This window comes from Ranitomeya variabilis, chromosome 2 (assembly GCF_051348905.1).
Source record: "Ranitomeya variabilis isolate aRanVar5 chromosome 2, aRanVar5.hap1, whole genome shotgun sequence".
Lineage (NCBI taxonomy): Eukaryota > Metazoa > Chordata > Amphibia > Anura > Dendrobatidae > Ranitomeya > Ranitomeya variabilis.
This window is the reverse complement of record NC_135233.1, coordinates 448,944,784-448,966,303: the sequence shown is the minus strand read 5'-3', so window position 1 is coordinate 448,966,303 and position 21,520 is coordinate 448,944,784. Positions and strand designations below refer to the sequence as shown.

Below are 21,520 nucleotides of genomic sequence, written 5' to 3'. Positions count from 1 at the left end.
CCCTCTTATTTTACAGCACATCTTTCCCCTCTAGTTTTGCAGCACATCTTCCCCTCTAGTTTTGCAGCACATCTTTCCCCTCTAGTTTTGCATCACATCCTCCCCCTCTTATTTTACAGCACATCTTTCCCCTCTAGTTTTGCTGCACATCTTCCCCTTCTTATTTTGCAGCACATCTCCCCCCTCTTATTTTGCAGCACATCTTTCCCCTCTAGTTTTGCAGCACATCTTCCCCTCTAGTTTTGCAGCACATCCTCCCCCTCTTATTTTACAGCACATCTTTCCCCTCTAGTTTTGCTGCACATTTTCCCCTTATTTTGCAGCACATCTTCCCCTCTTATTTTGCAGCACATCTTTTCCTCTTTAGTTTTGCAGCACATCAGTCCTATCTTATTTTACAGCACATCTTTTCCCCTCTAGTTTTGCAGCACATCTTTCCCCTCTTATTTTGCAGCACATCTTCCCCCTCTTATTTTGCAGCACACCTTTCCCCTCTAGTTTTGCAGCACATCTTTCCCCTCTAGTTTTGCAGCACATCTTGCCCCTCTTATTTTACAGCACATCTTTCCCCTCTAGTTTTGCAGCACATCTTCCCCTCTAGTTTTGCAGCACATCTTTCCCCTCTAGTTTTGCATCACATCCTCCCCCTCTTATTTTACAGCACATCTTTCCCCTCTAGTTTTGCTGCACATCTTCCCCTTCTTATTTTGCAGCACATCTCCCCCCTCTTATTTTGCAGCACATCTTTCCCCTCTAGTTTTGCAGCACATCTTCCCCTCTAGTTTTGCAGCACATCCTCCCCCTCTTATTTTACAGCACATCTTTCCCCTCTAGTTTTGCTGCACATTTTCCCCTTATTTTGCAGCACATCTTCCCCCTCTTATTTTGCAGCACATCTTTCTCCTCTAGTTTTGCAGCACATCTTCTCCTCTTATTTTGTAGCACATCTTTCCCCTCTAGTTTTGCTGTACATCTTCCCCCTCTTATTTTGCAGCACATCTTTTCCCCTCTAGTTTTGCTGCACATCTTCCCTTTCTTATTTTGCAGCACATCTTTTCCCTTCTAGTTTTGCAGCATATCCCTATTGACAGCCCATCATTTCTTCCATTTCACAGCACATCTATTCCTCTCTTGTTTTGTAGCATTTTATCTCCCTCTTCCCCAGTTTTGCAGGACCACCTACCTTCCTTGATTTCTAGTACATCTTCCCCTCTTGATTTACAGCACATCGGTCACATCTAGTTTTGCAGCATATTCCTATTTACAGCCAATGATTTCTTCTTTATTTCGCAGCACATCGTTCCTCTCTTGCTTTGAAGCATTTTATCTTCGTCTTCCCTACTGTTGCAGGACCACCTACCTTCCTTGATTTGCAGCACATCTTTCCCCTCAACTTTGTAGTATATTACTGCCACCTTAATCTACTATCTATCTGATCTCTCCCTTTGCATAGAGAGGAACTGTCACCAGACTTTCTACACTCCCTGACAGAAGTTATGTCACTTATCCATGTTATGTAAATAAAAGCTTATAACCAGTCGTTACATTCATCCATTGGTTGTATAAATTATTCTTTTGAAAGCTGAAACCCTCCGAAATGTGGTTTAGGTTAAGAAAATAAATTGGCATCAATGCAGAAATAATGATCAGTTAATGGACACAGAATGGTCAGATTTTGGCAAGACAAATTTTTGTTGCCTGGTCATATAATGCACCCAATCCTAGTTTACATCCTCACCTGTGCTCAGTAAATGATCGGTTAATTAGTGTGTGTGTATAAAAAGAAACCCAGCACCCCAGACCTTCACTTGAACTGCAACTTGAGCTCTGACGTCCACCCTGCGACCAAAGCCTGGATTATCAAGAGGCTGAAGACCAGATCCACTGCAGAGGTGGCTGGCACCTTTAATGTGTCTTAGCGTCAAGTACAAAGAATTAAAAAAAGATTTGATGAGACTGGAGATGTGTTTGACAAGCCCAGGCCCGGCAGACCCCACAAGACAACTGCTCAGGAGGAATGTTTGTTGGTTAGAAAATCCAAAGCAAGCCCCTCTTCCACTGCAGCAGAGCTCCAACAGGCCTGGTCACCTCAAGTCCCTGTGTCAACTAGAACAGTTTGTAGGATTCTGTCTCGAAATGGCGTCCATGGTCGAATCAGTTCCCAGAAGCCAGCACTAAACAAAAGGCAAATAAAAAACCGTGTGGCATTTGCAAAGTCCCACAGCCTGCTAAACAGATGGACGCTGGAAAAGTGGCAGAAGGTGGATTTCTCTGATGAATGTTCAGTAGAATTACACCACAGCCACTGCAAATACTGCACGAGACCTAATGGAGCCCGTATGGATCCAAAATACACCCAGAAAACAGCTAAATTTGGTGGTGGAAAGATCATGGTCTGGGGTTACATTCAGTATGGGGGTGTGCAAAACATTTGCAAGGTGGAAGGCAATATAAATAGCCTAAAATATCAAAGTATTAGCTACCTCTTATATTCCAAATCATAAAAGGGGTCAAATTCTGCAGCAGGATGGTGCTCCATCTCATACATCCATCTCTACAACTAAGTTCCTCCAGGCAAAAAAGATCAAGGTGCTCAAGGACTGGCCAGCCCAGTCACCGGACATGAACATCATTGAGCATGTTTGGGGTAGGATGAAAGAGGAAGCTTGGAAGACAAAACCAAAGAATCTAGATGAACGCTGGGAGGCATGTAAGACTGCGTTCTTTGCTATTCCTGATGACTTCATTAATAAATTGTATGAATCATTGTTGAACCGCATGGATGCAGTCCTTCAAGCTCATGGAAGTCACACAAAATATTAAATATGACTCTAATAGCACCACAACTTCATTCACACGTTATGCAACATGTATTTGTATCTTAAGTTAATTATTTGTTTGAATATCGCATTACTTTCTGTGGGCAACAAAACTTTTGTCTTGCCAAAATCTGACCATTCTGTGTCCATTAACTGATCAATATTTCTGCATTGATGCCAATTTATTTTCTTAACCTAAACCACATTTGGGAGGGTTTCAGTTTTCAAAAGAATAATTTATACAACCAATGGATGAATTTAACGTCAGGTTATAAGCTTTTATTTACATAACATGGATAAGCGACATAACTTCTGTCAGGGAGTGTAATACTAAACAGGTATTTTAGGCTTGATGAGGCTAACATGTTTGCTTAAAAAATCCATGCCAGGTTTTCATAACCCAAGCGCGCATCAGCTTGTGGTCACGAACAGATGGCCGGACATTCTCCTTTAGGATTTTTTGGTAGACAGCAGAATTCATGGTTCCATTTATCACAGCAAGTTTTCCAGGTTCTGAAGCAACAAAACAGCCCCAGACCATCACACTACCACCACCATATTTTACTGTTGGTATGATGTTCCTTTCCTGTGTTATCTGTGCACCAGATGTAATGGGACATACACCTTCTAAAAAGTTAAATTTCTTTCTCATCAATCCACAGATTAGCCTCCCAAAAGTCTTGGGGATCATCAAGATGTTTTCTGCCAAAACTGAGATGAGCCTTTATGTTCTTATTGCTCAGCAGTGGTTTTCGTCTTGGAACTCTGCCATGCAGGCCATTTTTGCCCAGTCTCTTTCTTAGGCTTCCGTCACACTAGCAGTATTTGGTCAGTATTTTACATCAGTATTTTTAAGCCAAAACCAGGAGTGGAACAATTAGAGGAAAAGTATAATAAAAACATATGCACCACTTCTGCATTTATCACCCACTCCTGGTTTTGGCTTGCAAATACTGATGTAAAATACTGACCAAATACTCCTAGTGTAATGGCAGCCTTATGGTGAAGTCATGATCACTGATCTTAACTGAGGCAAGTGAGGCCTGCATTTCTTTGGATGTTGTTGGGTCTTTTGTGACCTCCTGGATGAGTTGTTGCTGAGTTCTAGGGGTAATTTTAGTCTGCTGGCCACTCCTGGGAAGGTTCACCACTGTTCCCTGTTTTCGCCATTTGTGGATAATGGCTCTCACTGTGGTGAGCTGGAGTCCCAAAGCTTAAGTAATTGCTTTATAACCTTTTCTAGACTGATAGATCTCAATTACTTCGTTTCTCATTTGTTTCAGAATTTTTTTGGATTGTGGCATGATATCTAAGTTTTGAGGATCTTTTGTTGTACTTCACTTTGTCAAGCAGGTCCTATTTAAGTGATTTCTTGATTGAGAACTGGTGTGGCAGTAATCAGGCCTGGGTGTGTCTAGGGAATTTGAACTCTGCTCCCAGTGAGGTGATAAATCACAGTTATTTTATGTTTTAAGGAGGGGGCAATCACTTTTTCACACAGGGTCCTATAGGTTAGGATTTCTTTTCCCCTAATAATAAAGACCTTCATTTATAAACTGCATTCTGTGATTACTTGCGTTATCTTTGTCTTATATTTACATTTGTTTCGTGATCAGAAACATTTAAAGTGTGCAAACATGGAAAAGAGTAGGAAATCGGGAAGGGAGCATATATTATATTAAGATGAACTCATATATCGCTCTCCCTCTGCACCACCTTATAGATCGTTCTCAGTGATGACCTGATTATTTTCCTATAATATGGATATACGGTTAAAGTATTTCTTTTAGCAGTTTTTTTGGGAGTAAATGACTGAAATGTTTATTAAATGTTTGTTGGGAGCATTGACACAACAGCAATGTTGTCATAATTTTTGCTGCTGTTACATTTTGTGTTTTAAAGAAGCAGCAGACTCGGTGACGCCACGGAGCAGATGTCATGTGGTGTAACGGTGCCAGACAGCAAAGACGTATGAAGCTAATCTGTTTAAGAGCTGGCAGGATCCAGGACTCTTTTTATGTGCATTCAATTACCAATGCATGGCGAGCGTTACACAATCATGTAGGAAACATGGCAATATTTGTAATGAGGAATTGTCTCTAAGTGAATCCATCACGAGCTGCCATCCTACCTGGCTAGTGATGACTGATAGGAATCAGACAGCAGGTGTGGAGCTACACGCCGAGCCCCCGGGGTGTGGATAATGTCCAGACCTCTAGGTGTCACTAGTGAGGCAGAATAACCAGGAAAGTGTCAAGGGTGCAACAAATATTTACTGTTATATATTACAGAAATGAAAAGCACCAGAACAACAAAATCTGAGACTTACATCAGCTCGTCCGACGAGGAAAGCGCAAGGAGCCGATCGTCTTCTTTTAAGGTAACAATAAATGGCAGTAAAGAGGACATTACAGGTTTGATACTTTTTTTTATATTTTTTATTTTATCAGAAACGCAAAATTACAAACCGTTAAATAAAAAATAAAAACATAGAGATGAAAGGATCAGGCAAAATTCTAACTAAAAGTTATTATCCATGAATTGAATGTCCTTTTTTATGCAATGGGGATTCTTGATAGGTCTGCAAGCATCGTAAAACAGGTTGTCCATAAGGCCGCATGTATGTATGTATATATATATATATATATATATATATATATATATATATATATATACATATACATACAGGTCCTTCTCAAAAAATTAGCATATAGTGTTAAATTTCATTATTTACCATAATGTAATGATTACAATTAAACTTTCATATATTATAGATTCATTATCCACCAACTGAAATTTGTCAGGTCTTTTATTGTTTTAATACTGATGATTTTGGCATACAACTCCTGATAACCCAAAAAACCTGTCTCAATAAATTAGCATATTTCACCCGACCAATCAAATAAAAGTGTTTTTTAATAACAAACAAAAAAACCATCAAATAATAATGTTCAGTTATGCACTCAATACTTGGTCGGGAATCCTTTGGCAGAAATGACTGCTTCAATGCGGCGTGGCATGGAGGCAATCAGCCTGTGACACTGCTGAGATGTTATGGAGGCCCAGGATGCTTCAATAGCGGCCTTAAGCTCATCCAGAGTGTTGGGTCTTGCGTCTCTCAACTTTCTCTTCACAATATCCCACAGATTCTCTATGGGGTTCAGGTCAGGAGAGTTGGCAGGCCAATTGAGCACAGTAATACCATGGTCAGTAAACCATTTACCAGTGGTTTTGGCACTGTGAGCAGGTGCCAGGAAGCATGAAGTGCTCCAAAATCTCCTGATAGCTAGCTGCATTGACCCTGCCCTTGATGAAACACAGTGGACCAACACCAGCAGCTGACATGGCACCCCACACCATCACTGACTGTGGGTACTTGACACTGGACTTCAGGCATTTTGGCATTTCCTTCTCCCCAGTCTTCCTCCAGACTCTGGCACCTTGATTTCCGAATGACATGCAAAATTTGCTTTCATCAGAAAAAAGTACTTGGGACCACTTAGCAACAGTCCAGTGCTGCTTCTCTGTAGCCCAGGTCAGGCGCTTCTGCCGCTGTTTATGGTTCAAAAGTGGCTTTACCTGGGGAATGCGGCACCTGTAGCCCATTTCCTGCACACGCCTGTGCACGGTGGCTCTGGATGTTTCCACACCAGACTCAGTCCACTGCTTCCTCAGGTTCCCCAAGGTCTGGAATCGGTCCTTCTCCACAATCTTCCTCAGGTTCCGGTCACCTCTTCTCGTTGTACAGCGTTTTCTGCCACATTGTTTCCTTCCAACCGACTTACCATTGAGGTGCCTTGATACAGCACTCTGGGAACAGCCTATTTGTTGAGAAATTTCTTTCTGGGTCTTACCCTCTTGCTTGAGGGTGTCAATGATGGCCTTCTTGACATCTGTCAGGTCGCTAGTCTTACCCATGATGGGGGTTTTGAGTAATGAACCAGGCAGGGAGTTTTTAAAAGCCTCAGGTATCTTTTGCATGTGTTTAGAGTTAATTAGTTGATTCAGAAGATTAGGGTAATAGGTCGTTTAGAGAACCTTTTCTTGATATGCTAATTTATTGAGACAGGTTTTTTGGGTTATCAGGAGTTGTAGGCCAAAATCATCAGTATTAAAACAATAAAAGACCTGACAAATTTCAGTTGGTGGATAATGAATCTATAATATATGAAAGTTTAATTGTAATCATTACATTATGGTAAATAATGAAATTTAACACTATATGCTAATTTTTTGAGAAGGACCTGTATATATAATATTAAATATATATATGCACACACACAAAATTATATATACATATACACACACACGGCAGAGACTGGAAAGATTAATTTTGCTTTAGACATTGCACCATGTATTTCCCTTCCAATAATTAACCCCTTCTCTGCAGGGGACCCTTCCCAGCTGGGTAGCACCATATAAGAGTTTCTTCAAGACTCAGACTAGAGAGAAGAATGCCATTGTTACATTTCTCAGAAGAAGTGGTGACACAATATTACATTCAGTCCCTGCATATAGGGACAATATTACAAGGGGCTCCCAAGACATCATAGAGCCGCCATCCCAGCAGTCTGGAACAAGCCTCTGTTGCTTTACTGGGATGGTTTTCCATCAGAAACTAGCGGTCTGACCGGACAGGTCCCAGTATAACAAAAGTGACGCCTGTTTTGTAGTAATATAATGTCTCAGCACTCAGGAAAGCAAACTTTGAAGCCATATGCAAATTAGCGTGGAAGTGCCTTAGAGGCGTGTCAATACCCTGCAATTTTTATTGACACACCCAAAATGCATTTCCAGAATAACCTGCATACAGCTTTATACTTTATTTATTTATCAGCTCTGGGTCATCGGGGATCATTTCTATGGAGGTGCTAGGACCTGTACGGCCATACCACTAGTGTCAGTGGTGAAATCCTGACAGGTTCCCTTTAGAACAGGAGAACTGGCAGCTTTTCATGGACCGTAGAGGACCGCTTAGTGATTCAATGCCTAATGTAACCCCACAGTCCATCTCATCCACATATACACTGCAGACAAATGCTATTTATTGTCCCCTGTTATAGACCGAGGAAGGAGCTGAATACATTTAAAGCGGATTCACATGGATCATAATTTAGTGCCTCTGACAAATCTGATTTAACATTACTGCGGAAATAAGGAGGGTAAAATCTGAAGCATTTTAATGACAGATACAGATAAAAATCACAATTTTTTGGTGGATTTTTTTTCGGAACCATATAATCACAAACTCTGTGAATCCATCCTTATCAATAATTTCTGCTTGAGGAGATGCTGACTGTACAGGTTCCCAATAGAATAGGACCCTATAATCCAATGCCAAGAAACTCCAGAGACTCTAACATCCATCACACGCTCTTCTTATATCACTGCTGTACTCAGGGGTGGATTAAGAGTAGCCAGGGCCCCGGGCTGCTCAGACACTGTGGCCCCCCCCCCCCCCCCCCGGTCATGTGACGGGGTCATGTGACGGGGTCATGTGTGTCATGTTACAAAGATTTTGTAAGCTGCCACCATAACATGGTAGACACTTTTGGCCGGGCCCTACTCTACTGTAACCTATTAAATATTTGTTAAAATATGCAATACAATTTAGGTATATTATGATTTATTTTTCTATTTTTAAAATGACCAATAATATCACATACAAGGAACAAATACCACTGCACCATGACCAGACCACAAATTACAACCACAGTGATCGAATAATATCACATACAAGGAACAAATACCACCGCACCATGTCAAGACCACATATTACCACCACTTGGTGACCAAATAGCGCATACAAGGGACAAATACTGCTACACCATTTCCAGACCACATATTACCACCACATAGTGACTGAATACTACAATACTGATCAGTAATAAAAAAAAAAAACACAATACTATCACCATAAGTGCCAGTATTCACAGGAGATCTGTACTTAGTATGCAGTGTCTGTGTAGAGGTTATACAGTGATCACTGGTGACATTATACACAAGGACCTCTGTATATAGTATACAGTGTATAGTGTCAGTGTATAGATAACACTGACTCACCAGTGACGTCTCTAGGCGAAGTCCTTCATCTTTCATCCAGCACAGACCGCCATCATTTCTTCCAGCCAGGACTCGTTTCTGCAGGAAATAACACAGTTATCTCGAGCTCCGCATGTAAAACACATTACTTAATTTTTCCCAACTTCTGCATTACACCACATGAAGAAAAAGAGGCAACATAGTGTCACTCTACACAGTAACAGGACCGACCCCCCATTTAAAACAAAAAATACTCAAAAAATAAAATAAATACATCACTGCAGTAATAATATCCCTTAATTAGCCCCTATGGTAATAATAATATCCCCCATCCTGGCCCCGTGTATCTCATTCCTGGCTCCAGCCATATGTTCTCGCATCCTGCCCTCATGAGTATCCAATCATGCCCCGTATCTACATTCTGCCCATGCCTCCAGTCCTGCCCCCAGTGTGTCCAACAATCTACCCTGTTATGAACTGGTGGTTTAGGAGCAACATGGGACGTGCTCTGGAGGAGGTGGTATCTGTACTGACCGCAGTTCCTGAGCTTAACACAACACTAGAAGTAGCCGTGGGATGTTCCTGTCACTCCCTAGACACCTCGTCACAGCCGGAGGACTAACTACCCCTAAAGATAGAAACAGGAAAGCTATCTTGCCTCAGAGAAAATTCCCAAAGGACAGACAGCCCCCCACAAATATTGACTGTGAGTGGAGAGGGAAATGACATACACAGAATGAAACTAGGATGTAGCAAAGGAGGCCAATCTAGCTAGATAGATAGAACAGGACAGAATACTGTGCAGTCAGTATTAAAAACTAGAAAAATCCACCACAGAGTTTACAAAAATCTCCACACCTGACTAAAGGTGCGGAGGGTAAATCTGCTTCCCAGAGCTTCCAGCTTAACTGAATAAATCCATACTGACAAGCTGGACTAGAAAAAACATAGAATGTGCTGAACGATAAAGTCCACAACAAGTGGAAAGCAAAAGAACCAAGCAAGGACTTATCTTTGCTGAACTGGTCAGAATATCAGGGAAATCCAAGAGAGATGTGAATCCAAGCAGGAACCATTGACAACTGGCACTGGCTGAAGGATAGAGCCAGGATAAATAGCCGAGCCAGAATAGACGATCAGTGGAAGCAGCTGCTGACTGCTAAATCCAAGGAGCAGCAGTTCCACGTAAATCCACCGGAGGGAGCCCAAGAGCAGAACTCACAAAAGTGCCACTTACAACCACCGGAGGGAGCCCAAGAGCGGAATTCACAACATTACCCCAGTGTGTCCAGCATATTACCCCCAGTGTGTCCAGCAATCTGCCCCAGTGTGTCCAGCATTGCCCCCAGTGTGTCCAGCAACCTGCCCCAGTGTGTCCAGCAATCTGCCCCAGTGTGTCCATCATTGCCCCCAGACAGTGTGTCCAGCAATCTGCCCAGCATTGCCCCCAGACAGTGTCCAGCAATCTGCCCCAGTGTGTCCAGCAATCTGCCCCAGTATGTCCAGCATATTGCCCCAGTGTCCAGCAATCTGCCCCAGTGTGTCCAGCATTGCCCCCAGACAGTGTGTCCACCAGCAATCTGCCCCAGTGTGTCCAGCATTGCCCCCAGACAGTGTGTCCACCAGCAATCTGCCCCAGTGTGTCCAGCATTGCCCCCAGACAGTATGTCCACCAGCAATCTGCCCCAGTGTGTCCAGCATTGCCCCCAGACAGTGTGTCCACCAGCAATCTGCCCCAGTGTGTCCAGCATTGCCCCCAGACAGTGTGTCCACCAGCAATCTGCCCCAGTGTGTCCAGCATTGCCCCCAGACAGTATGTCCACCAGCAATCTGCCCCAGTGTGTCCAGCATTTTTCCCAGACAGTGTGTCCACCAGCAATCTGCCCCAGTGTGTCCAGCATTGCCCCCAGACAGTGTGTCCAGCATTGTCCCCAGACAGTGTGTCCACCAGCAATCTGCCCCAGTGTGTCCAGCATTGCCCCCAGTGTCTCCAGCATTACCCCCAGACAGTGTGTCTACCAGCAATCTGCCCCAGTGTGTCCAGCATTGCCCCCAGTGTGTCCAGCAATCTGCCCCAGTGTCTCCAGCATTGCCCCCAGTGTGTCCGACTCCAGCAATCTGCCCCAGTGTCTCCAGCATTGCCCCCAGTGTGTCCAGCAATCTGCCCCAGTGTGTCCAGCATTCTGGCCCGCCCGGGCCCCCCGGATTGCCGTTAGTAAAAAAAACAAAAAAAAAAACACACGAGTTCTCCTCACCTGACCTGTGCGCTCCAGCGGCGAGCTCCCTCCAGCAGCGCGGACTCGCCAGCGACTGACAATGACGTGTGCACTGTGCCTGCGGCCGACTTCAGCTGCCAGCCTCCAATTGGCTGGCGGCTGTTAACTATTGACGTGCGGGTGCGCGCCCGCACATCAATAGGTGAAACTGCCGCAGCGCCGGTAGGAGACCGGTGAGCAGATGAGACGGGGCCCGATACGGGCCCCCTCTGCCCACCGGGCCCATACGCCAGTCAGGGCACTAATGCCCTGACTGGCGGCGGGCAATCTGAGCGGTAGCCGAGGGCCCCCCCACACCGCTGGGTCCTGGGCTGCTGCCCAGATTGACCCTATTATAATCCGCCCCTGGCTGTACTGTAATAAGCTGCTGACCTTTTATAAACTTTGCATTTTAGGGTGCACATGCAGTACCTTTTTACTACCAGCTGGTGGCGGTATTTTGCCATTTATCTTAACAAGGCTAACAATTAGCAAAAAAAACAAAATGCTTGATAAAAACAAATCCTCATAAATCGTGTAATTGCATAATATATATATATATATATATATATATATATATATATTTTTTTTTTTTTAATCAGAGTTTAGTTATAAAATACCTAAAATGAGTGAATGGCTGGTCTGATGAAAATACTAGGACCCCGGAAGCTTAGCATCCATTCAGCTCTGAGCGCTCCGGATCCATTAGTTGGATCAGTTCGGCCTCTTTTCCATTCAGCTCTGAGCGCTCCGGATCCATTAGTTGGATCAGTTCGGCCTCTTTGACTCCTCCGACATTTAATCACTCCAGAGCAGCGATGACTTCTGGATTGCGCCCTTGCACCGTACATTACATCCCGATTTGGCAGGGAGTCTGGAGCGGAGCGCCTGCAGGACTCTGGACTCTTCTACCCTAAAAGGAGAATTAGCCTTGAAAAGTGAGATGATCAGTGAACGCACAATGAAGGAACCTAAAATAACACAACTGCTTAAATAGCAGCTCCCTAATATTGGGATATTAACACAATCATCCTATATTAAGTAATGATATCAGTATGAACTTTTGCTTGTTGGTCCCAATGGAAAGTAGGGTGAAGGCCTCTAATACTTGACAACTCTGCGCTATGGTTTCTTATTTCACTGCATTGAAAAGCCATTGAAGCACGACCATCCTCTATATTACAATTACCAGGATAGTCCCATTTCTACCCCTGAACCCACAGACAATGGAACCTTCCCTGTTTATTCTGTATTATATTCAGCTTTTTTTTTATCATGCATAAACTATTTTTAAAAAGTGCTAACCTCCCCTTCCAATGTCTTATTCCATCAGAGCATCCGGGCGTCCAGGCATCAAAGAAAGGTAGAAAGAGAAGCGAGACTGCGAGCAAAACAAGAAGAGCTGAAGAGGCTTCACAAAGCCCAGGTGAGAGCAGAGTCCCATCACCAAATAGACCCGGAATATCTCACCCAGTATACAGGACAGGAGAAGTGGTACTGTGCAGTGTATATATACAGAATAATACAGATACTGAGAATTACACCCAGTATACAGGACAGGAGGAGTGGTACTGTGCAGTGTATATATACAGAATAATACAGATACTGAGAATTACACCCAGTATACAGGACAGGAGGAGTGGTACTGTGCAGTGTATATATACAGAATAATACAGATACTGAGAATTACACCCAGTATACAGGACAGGAGGAGCGGTGCTGTGCAGTGTATATATACAGAATAATACAGATACTGAGAATTACACCCAGTATACAGGACAGGAGGAGTGGTGCTGTGCAGTGTATATATACAATATAATACAGATACTGAGAATTACACCCAGTATACAGGACAGGAGGAGTGGTACTGTGCAGTGTATATATACAGAATAATACAGATACTGAGAATTACACCCAGTATACAGGACAGGAGGAGCGGTACTGTGCAGTGTATATATACAGAATAATACAGATACTGAGAATTACACCCAGTATACAGGACAGGAGGAGTGGTACTGTGCAGTGTATATATACCGGGTAGGAGGAGTGGTGCTGTGCAGTGTATATATACAGAATAATACAGATACTGAGAATTACACCCAGTATACAGGACAGGAGGAGCGGTACTGTGCAGTGTATATATACAGAATAATACAGATACTGAGAATTACACCCAGTATACAGGACAGGAGGAGCGGTACTGTGCAGTATATATATACAGAATAATACAGATACTGAGAATTACACCCAGTATACAGGACAGGAGGAGCGGTACTGTGCAGTATATATATACAGAATAATACAGATACTGAGAATTACACCCAGTATACAGGACAGGAGGAGTGGTACTGTGCAGTGTATATATACAGAATAATACAGATACTGAGAATTACACCCAGTATACAGGACAGGAGGAGCGGTACTGTGCAGTGTATATATACAGAATAATACAGATACTGAGAATTACACCCAGTATACAGGACAGGAGAAGTGGTACTGTGCAGTGTATATATACAGAATAATACAGATACTGAGAATTACACCCAGTATACAGGACAGGAGGAGTGGTACTGTGCAGTGTATATATACAGAATAATACAGATACTGAGAATTACACCCAGTATTCAGGACAGGAGGAGTGGTACTGTGCAGTGTATATATACAGAATAATACAGATACTGAGAATTACACCCAGTATACAGGACAGGAGAAGTGGTACTGTGCAGTGTATATATACAGAATAATACAGATACTGAGAATTACACCCAGTATACAGGACAGGAGGAGAGGTACTGTGCAGTGTATATATACAGAATAATACAGATACTGAGAATTACACCCAGTATACAGGACAGGAGGAGTGGTACTGTGCAGTGTATATATACAGAATAATACAGATACTGAGAATTACACCCAGTATACAGGACAGGAGGAGTGGTACTGTGCAGTGTATATATACAGAATAATACAGATACTGAGAATTACACCCAGTATTCAGGACAGGAGGAGTGGTACTGTGCAGTGTATATATACAGAATAATACAGATACTGAGAATTACACCCAGTATACAGGACAGGAGAAGTGGTACTGTGCAGTGTATATATACAGAATAATACAGATACTGAGAATTACACCCAGTATACAGGACAGGAGGAGTGGTACTGTGCAGTGTATATATACAGAATAATACAGATACTGAGAATTACACCCAGTATACAGGACAGGAGGAGTGGTACTGTGCAGTGTATATATACAGAATAATACAGATACTGAGAATTACACCCAGTATACAGGACAGGAGGAGCGGTACTGTGCAGTGTATATATACAGAATAATACAGATACTGAGAATTACACCCAGTATACAGGACAGGAGGAGTGGTACTGTGCAGTGTATATATACCGGGTAGGAGGAGTGGTGCTGTGCAGTGTATATATACAGAATAATACAGATACTGAGAATTACACCCAGTATACAGGACAGGAGGAGCGGTACTGTGCAGTGTATATATACAGAATAATACAGATACTGAGAATTACACCCAGTATACAGGACAGGAGGAGCGGTACTGTGCAGTATATATATACAGAATAATACAGATACTGAGAATTACACCCAGTATACAGGACAGGAGGAGCGGTACTGTGCAGTATATATATACAGAATAATACAGATACTGAGAATTACACCCAGTATACAGGACAGGAGGAGCGGTACTGTGCAGTATATATATACAGAATAATACAGATACTGAGAATTACACCCAGTATACAGGACAGGAGGAGCGGTACTGTGCAGTATATATATACAGAATAATACAGATACTGAGGATTACACCCAGTATACAGGACAGGAGGAGTGGTACTGTGCAGTGTATATATACAGAATAATACAGATACTGAGAATTACACCCAGTATACAGGACAGGAGGAGCGGTACTGTGCAGTGTATATATACAGAATAATACAGATACTGAGAATTACACCCAGTATACAGGACAGGAGAAGTGGTACTGTGCAGTGTATATATACAGAATAATACAGATACTGAGAATTACACCCAGTATACAGGACAGGAGGAGTGGTACTGTGCAGTGTATATATACAGAATAATACAGATACTGAGAATTACACCCAGTATTCAGGACAGGAGGAGTGGTACTGTGCAGTGTATATATACAGAATAATACAGATACTGAGAATTACACCCAGTATACAGGACAGGAGAAGTGGTACTGTGCAGTGTATATATACAGAATAATACAGATACTGAGAATTACACCCAGTATACAGGACAGGAGGAGTGGTACTGTGCAGTGTATATATACAGAATAATACAGATACTGAGAATTACACCCAGTATACAGGACAGGAGGAGTGGTACTGTGCAGTGTATATATACAGAATAATACAGATACTGAGAATTACACCCAGTATTCAGGACAGGAGGAGTGGTACTGTGCAGTGTATATATACAGAATAATACAGATACTGAGAATTACACCCAGTATACAGGACAGGAGAAGTGGTACTGTGCAGTGTATATATACAGAATAATACAGATACTGAGAATTACACCCAGTATACAGGACAGGAGGAGTGGTACTGTGCAGTGTATATATACAGAATAATACAGATACTGAGAATTACACCCAGTATACAGGACAGGAGGAGTGGTACTGTGCAGTGTATATATACAGAATAATACAGATACTGAGGATTACACCCAGTATACAGGACAGGAGGAGTGGTACTGTACAGTGTATATATACAGAATAATACAGATACTGAGAATTACACCCAGTATACAGGACAGGAGGAGTGGTACTGTGCAGTGTATATATACAGAATAATACAGATACTGAGAATTACATCCAGTATACAGGACAGGAGGAGCGGTACTGTGCAGTGTATATATATATACAGAATAATACAGATACTGAGGATTACACCCAGTATACAGGACAGGAGGAGTGATACTGTGCAGTGTATATATACAGAATAATACAGATACTGAGAATTACACCCAGTATACAGGACAGGAGGAGTGGTACTGTGCAGTGTATATATACAGAATAATACAGATACTGAGAATTACACCCAGTATACAGGACAGGAGGAGTGGTACTGTGCAGTGTATATATACAGAATAATACAGATACTGAGAATTACACCCAGTATACAGGACAGGAGGAGCGGTGCTGTGCAGTGTATATATACAATATAATACAGATACTGAGAATTACACCCAGTATACGGGACAGGAGGAGCGGTACTGTGCAGTGTATATATACAGAATAATACAGATACGAGAATTATACCCAGTATGCAGGACAGGAGGAGTGGTACTGTGCAGTGTATATATACAGAATAATACAGATACGAGAATTTCACCCAGTATGCAGGACAGGAGAAGTGGTACTGTGCAGTGTATATATACAGAATAATACAGATACTGAGAATTACACCCAGTATACAGGACAGGAGGAGAGGTACTGTGCAGTATATATATATATACAGAATACTACAGATACTGAGAATTACACCCAGTATACAGGACAGGAGGAGCTGTGCTGTGCAGGGTATATATGCAGAATAATACAGATACTGAGGATTACACCCAGTATACAGGACAGGAGGAGCGGTACTGTGCAGTGTATATATACAGAATAATACAGATACTGAGAATTACACCCAGTATACAGGACAGGAGGAGTGGTACTGTGCAGTGTATATATACAGAATAATACAGATACGAGAATTACACCCAGTATACAGGACAGGAGGAGTGGTACTGCGCGGTGTATATATACAGAATAATACAGATACTGAGAATTACACCCAGTATACAGGACAGGAGGAGTAGTACTGTGCAGTGTATATACAGAATAATTCAGATACAGAGAATTACACCCAGTACACAGGACAGGAGGAGTGGTACTGTGCAGTGTATATATACAGAATAATACAGATACTGAGAATTACACCCAGTATACAGGACAGGAGGAGTGGTACTGTGCAGTGTATATATACAGAATAATACAGATACTGAGAATTACACCCAGTATACAGGACAGGAGAAGTGGTACTGTGCAGTGTATATATACAGAATAATACAGATACTGAGAATTACACCCAGTATACAGGACAGGAGAAGTGGTACTGTGCAGTGTATATATACAGAATAATACAGATACTGAGAATTACACCCAGTATACAGGACAGGAGAAGTGGTACTGTGCAGTGTATATATACAGAATAATACAGATACTGAGAATTACACCCAGTATACAGGACAGGAGAAGTGGTACTGTGCAGTGTATATATACAGAATAATACAGATACGAGAATTTCACCCAGTATACAGGACAGGAGAAGTGGTACTGTGCAGTGTATATATACAATATAATACAGATACTGAGAATTACACCCAGTATACAGGACAGGAGGAGTGGTACTGTGCAGTGTATATATACAATATAATACAGATACTGAGAATTACACCCAGTATACAGGACAGGAGGAGCGGTGCTGTACAGTGTATATATACAGAATAATACAGATACTGAGAATTACACCCAGTATACAGGACAGGAGTGGTACTGTGCAGTGTATATATACAGAATAATACAGATACTGAGAATTACGCCCAGTATACAGGACAGGAGGAGTGGTACTGTGCAGTGTATATATACAGAATAATACAGATACTGAGGATTACACCCAGTATACAGGACAGGAGGAGTGGTACTGTGGAGTGTATATGCAGCGCCCCCACTGCCGCAGGGCCAAGGGGTACCCGGTACCGGGCCTCTGAGGCTCTGGGGTTGTCACGGTGGCTAGACCCGGTCCGTGACCCTGCTGAGAGGCATACAATAATAGATGTGGATGATGGTGGTGGTGCGGTGCAGTAAATAACGAGGACACCAGGTTGCAGTCTCTTTACCTCTTTACTGAAGGCTTCTGAGTCCTCAATCCGGAATACGGTTAACAGGGCTGCGCAAGTCCGGCCGGTCCGATGGCACCTCCAGAGTTCCCTTTGCAGGTGGAAATCTGTGCCTACCTTCCTGCGCTTGTGTTGTGGTCCTTCCCTGCTGTGCTTACGGGATAGTACCCCACAACTGTTGTGTCTGTTTCTCGTGTTCCCTCACAACTCGTTCTTGATGTTCTCCCTCTACGTCCCCCTGATCTTACGGTTAGGACGCACCCGTATGACGGGAGGCTCGGAGCTCTTCCGGGACTCTTGCGTCGCCCCACTCCTGTTGTTACCCCCCTGTGTCTTCCTGGGTCTGGGTGAGATAGCCCGCCTGTAATTGACTGTCCTGCCGTAGGTTTGAAGTTTGGCTTGGAGCTCTATACTTCCTCGGCGTTCCGGCCACCGGTTATGCGCCTCAATAGGATGTTGCCTCGTCTTACAGCACGACTCCTACTGGTATTCTCCTTGTGCGTTGATCTTGTTTCTCACTCAGCACAATAAATCCCGCTTCTTATCCTTTCTTGGGGTACTGCCGCTATATCGTGCAGGCGCAGTCCCGTAACGTTCTCTTTGGTTGCTAGGCCTCTGTCAGGATCCCACCCCTGACAGGGACCCCTCCGAATCTTCCCCTACAACACCCTCTGCCACAAGGTGTTGCCTGGTTCCAACCCAGTCAGCTTTCTCCCTAACTTCCTGCCTAACCCCCAGTTTTACCAGATTGTGAGGAGTGGCCTAATAAATAGAACCCTTAGCTCCCCCTGGAGGCCAGACTGTGAAATGTATTGGTGTCTGTGATACCTCGTCAGATGAACTCCTTCAGTGCCATCAGACGTACCATAGCCCCCCTTAGTGGCGGAGCTACAGTACTGCAACGACCAGGACTCTGGGGCGCTGCACTCCCCCCCGGTTAAATCCAGTACTCCTGGACTGGGAAGAAAACAACAATACATGTCAGCAAAAAGACATACAATTTTGAAAATGCAAGTACAAGTAAACTTTTTTTAACAGAGCTTCCCTTTATGGGAGGTGAGGACACTTGAACATTACAAACATAATTAAATACTTTAAATAACATACTATAAATACTTTTCTTACCCAACCGGGTATTCTACTGAGTGCAAATTCTGAACAATAGTTTAACATTGCCTTTAAGGACGTACTCGCTAAATCCACTAAAGACCTTCTTATAATCACATTATAAGGCTAATCAACTTTTATGCATTCTCCTTCTTTACGTCTGCAGGACCGCCTGTCCTAACTGCTCCAGACCTACTGCCTCTCCTTTCTGTACAGGACCGCCCCTTTCCGCCCGGGCCTACTGTCCTTCCACTACTATACACAGTATAGAACATATCATTTTTCTTTCAGTTCAAGATCACTGAGCCATCCTTATATGGCTCCTAAGAGGACTCACCACTAACCCCTACGGGTTCACTTCCTGTCCTCATTCTTCTATTAACATTATTAAACATTTCTTACAATCAACTAGTTAGTTACATTTAACTTTCACATATCAGCATCATCAGTACTTTCTTTTCAAGACATTATTGCCATTCAACCATCTTAAGGCAACACTGTTCATAAGTGCAATACATGAACATCCCCTTTAAGAGGGGACCAAATCTCTATGAGGTAGTGCAACTTCTCAAGCTGCAAGTCTGTTCGCAGTAAGGACTCCGGTGCTGGTTCCAAGACCAGTGTCTTCGCAAAGAGTCCTTTCCTTGTGTAAAACCAGTAGAGAGCACCTTTAAGAAGGTGCAAACTATGTACAAAAAGTTTGTAATCATGCATTGTTCATGATTCAGCAGTTCTTTCAATGATGAATAAACAGGAAACAAAAACAAAAAGTAGAAGAAGGGATCCCGGGTAAACAAAGGGATCCCTTTAAGAGTTACCCTAATCGGGTCATAGCAGCAAGAGGACAAACAGTTAACTATTTACATATCCATGGCATCAAGGTTTACTCTCGCTCTGGCGGCCGTAGCTCCGCATAGACTTCGCTCGGCAAGGTGATCGGCGAGATCGGGGCCTTTAAGAAATGCTCCATACCCGTGGCCCGATCCCAGGGTGTAAAGCGCCGGAGTCTATAGGTCCCAGGGAGAGGGGGTAACGCGACGGGGCCTATCAGCAGGTCCTCTGCTGGCGGGGCAGGGTCGTTCTTCATACCTGCTTCAGATGCGGTCCCTCCCGTGCCGATCTGCTCCGTCTCCGCTGGGATCTGGAACGATGGTTGCAGGGCCTTGCGCTGCGGCGTTGTCATCTCCATTTGCAGCATCTTGCTTCCCGGCACGGCCTTGCTTTCTGGCTTCGGAGCGCTGGAACTTCTTTCTTGCTCCGGACCAGATGAGGCTGCCGACAAATGTCTGGTGAGGCTCCCGATGTTGGTCTTCTTCCACCCGGCCTCAGCGCTCAGCTGCGTCTGCAGGAGTTGGTGGATCAGCTCGTCCGCTCCGGTCTGCAGGAGGTCACCGTCAACTGTGGAGGTCTGGCTGCGGTGCCTCTCCGGGTAGCTGGAGGAGTCCTCGGCTCCGACCCCACGCTCTGGGCGGCTGGCCATGGCGTCCTCCATGTGGTTCGCTTCTTCTTCCGCGTCCTTTTCCCGCTCTCTCCTTCGTGGGCGGTTTCGCTTTCGTTGTCTCCGCCCCCCATTTAGGATCAGGAGGCGGATCTCGGCTGCTGACGGACACGTCCTCAAGGGGCAGAAATATTTAGACTGGGCGGCCATTGTCTTTCGCGCTCTCCAGCTTGTCTACGCCCACTCCACGCCCTTCTTCTTCTCCTGCGCTCTCCTTAGCGCTGTAATGGCGGCGGTTTTGGCGGGAACTTCTGGCGGCAAGTGGCAATACACAGTCTTTGCAATAAGTCACAGTCCAAGCACAATAAATCACAATTCCAAGGCACACATGACCTGATTCTTCAGGCTTAAGTAGATCCTGTTCGTGACGCCAAGTTGCAGCGCCCCCACTGCCGCAGGGCCGAGGGGTACCCGGTACCGGGCCTCTGAGTCTCTGCTCTGGGGTTGTCACGGTGGCTAGACCCGGTCCGTGACCCTGCTGAGGGGCGTACAATAATAGATGTGGATGACGGTGGTGGTGCGGTGCAGTAAATAACGAGGACACCAGGTTGCAGTCTCTTTACCTCTTTACTGAAGGCTTCTGAGTCCTCAATCCAGAATACGGTTAACAGGGCTGCGCAAGTCCGGCCGGTCCGATGGCACCTCCAGAGTTCCCTTTGCAGGTGGAAATCTGTGCCTACCTTCCTGCGCTTGTGTTGTGGTCCTTCCCTGCTGTGCTTACGGGATAGTCCCCACAACTGTTGTGTCTGTTTCTCGTGTTCCCTCACAACTCGATTCTGATGTTCTCCCTCTACGTCCCCCTGATCTTACGGTTAGGACGCACCCGTATGACGGGAGGCTCGGAGCTCTTCTG

General features: G+C 44.0%; 1 protein-coding gene across 4 annotated transcripts in view; it reads left to right on the top strand.

Moving 5' to 3' along the window:
- Window positions 1-21,520, top strand: part of MICAL2 (microtubule associated monooxygenase, calponin and LIM domain containing 2) — a 278,680-nt gene that overhangs the window by 225,203 nt on the left and 31,957 nt on the right. For all 4 annotated transcript variants that reach the window (XM_077287247.1, XM_077287248.1, XM_077287249.1 and 1 more), the window contains 2 exons: window positions 5,111-5,199; window positions 12,450-12,542. In XM_077287247.1, the coding sequence (XP_077143362.1) occupies window positions 5,111-5,199; window positions 12,450-12,542 (182 nt within the window). The remainder of the gene's footprint in view (window positions 1-5,110; window positions 5,200-12,449; window positions 12,543-21,520) is intronic.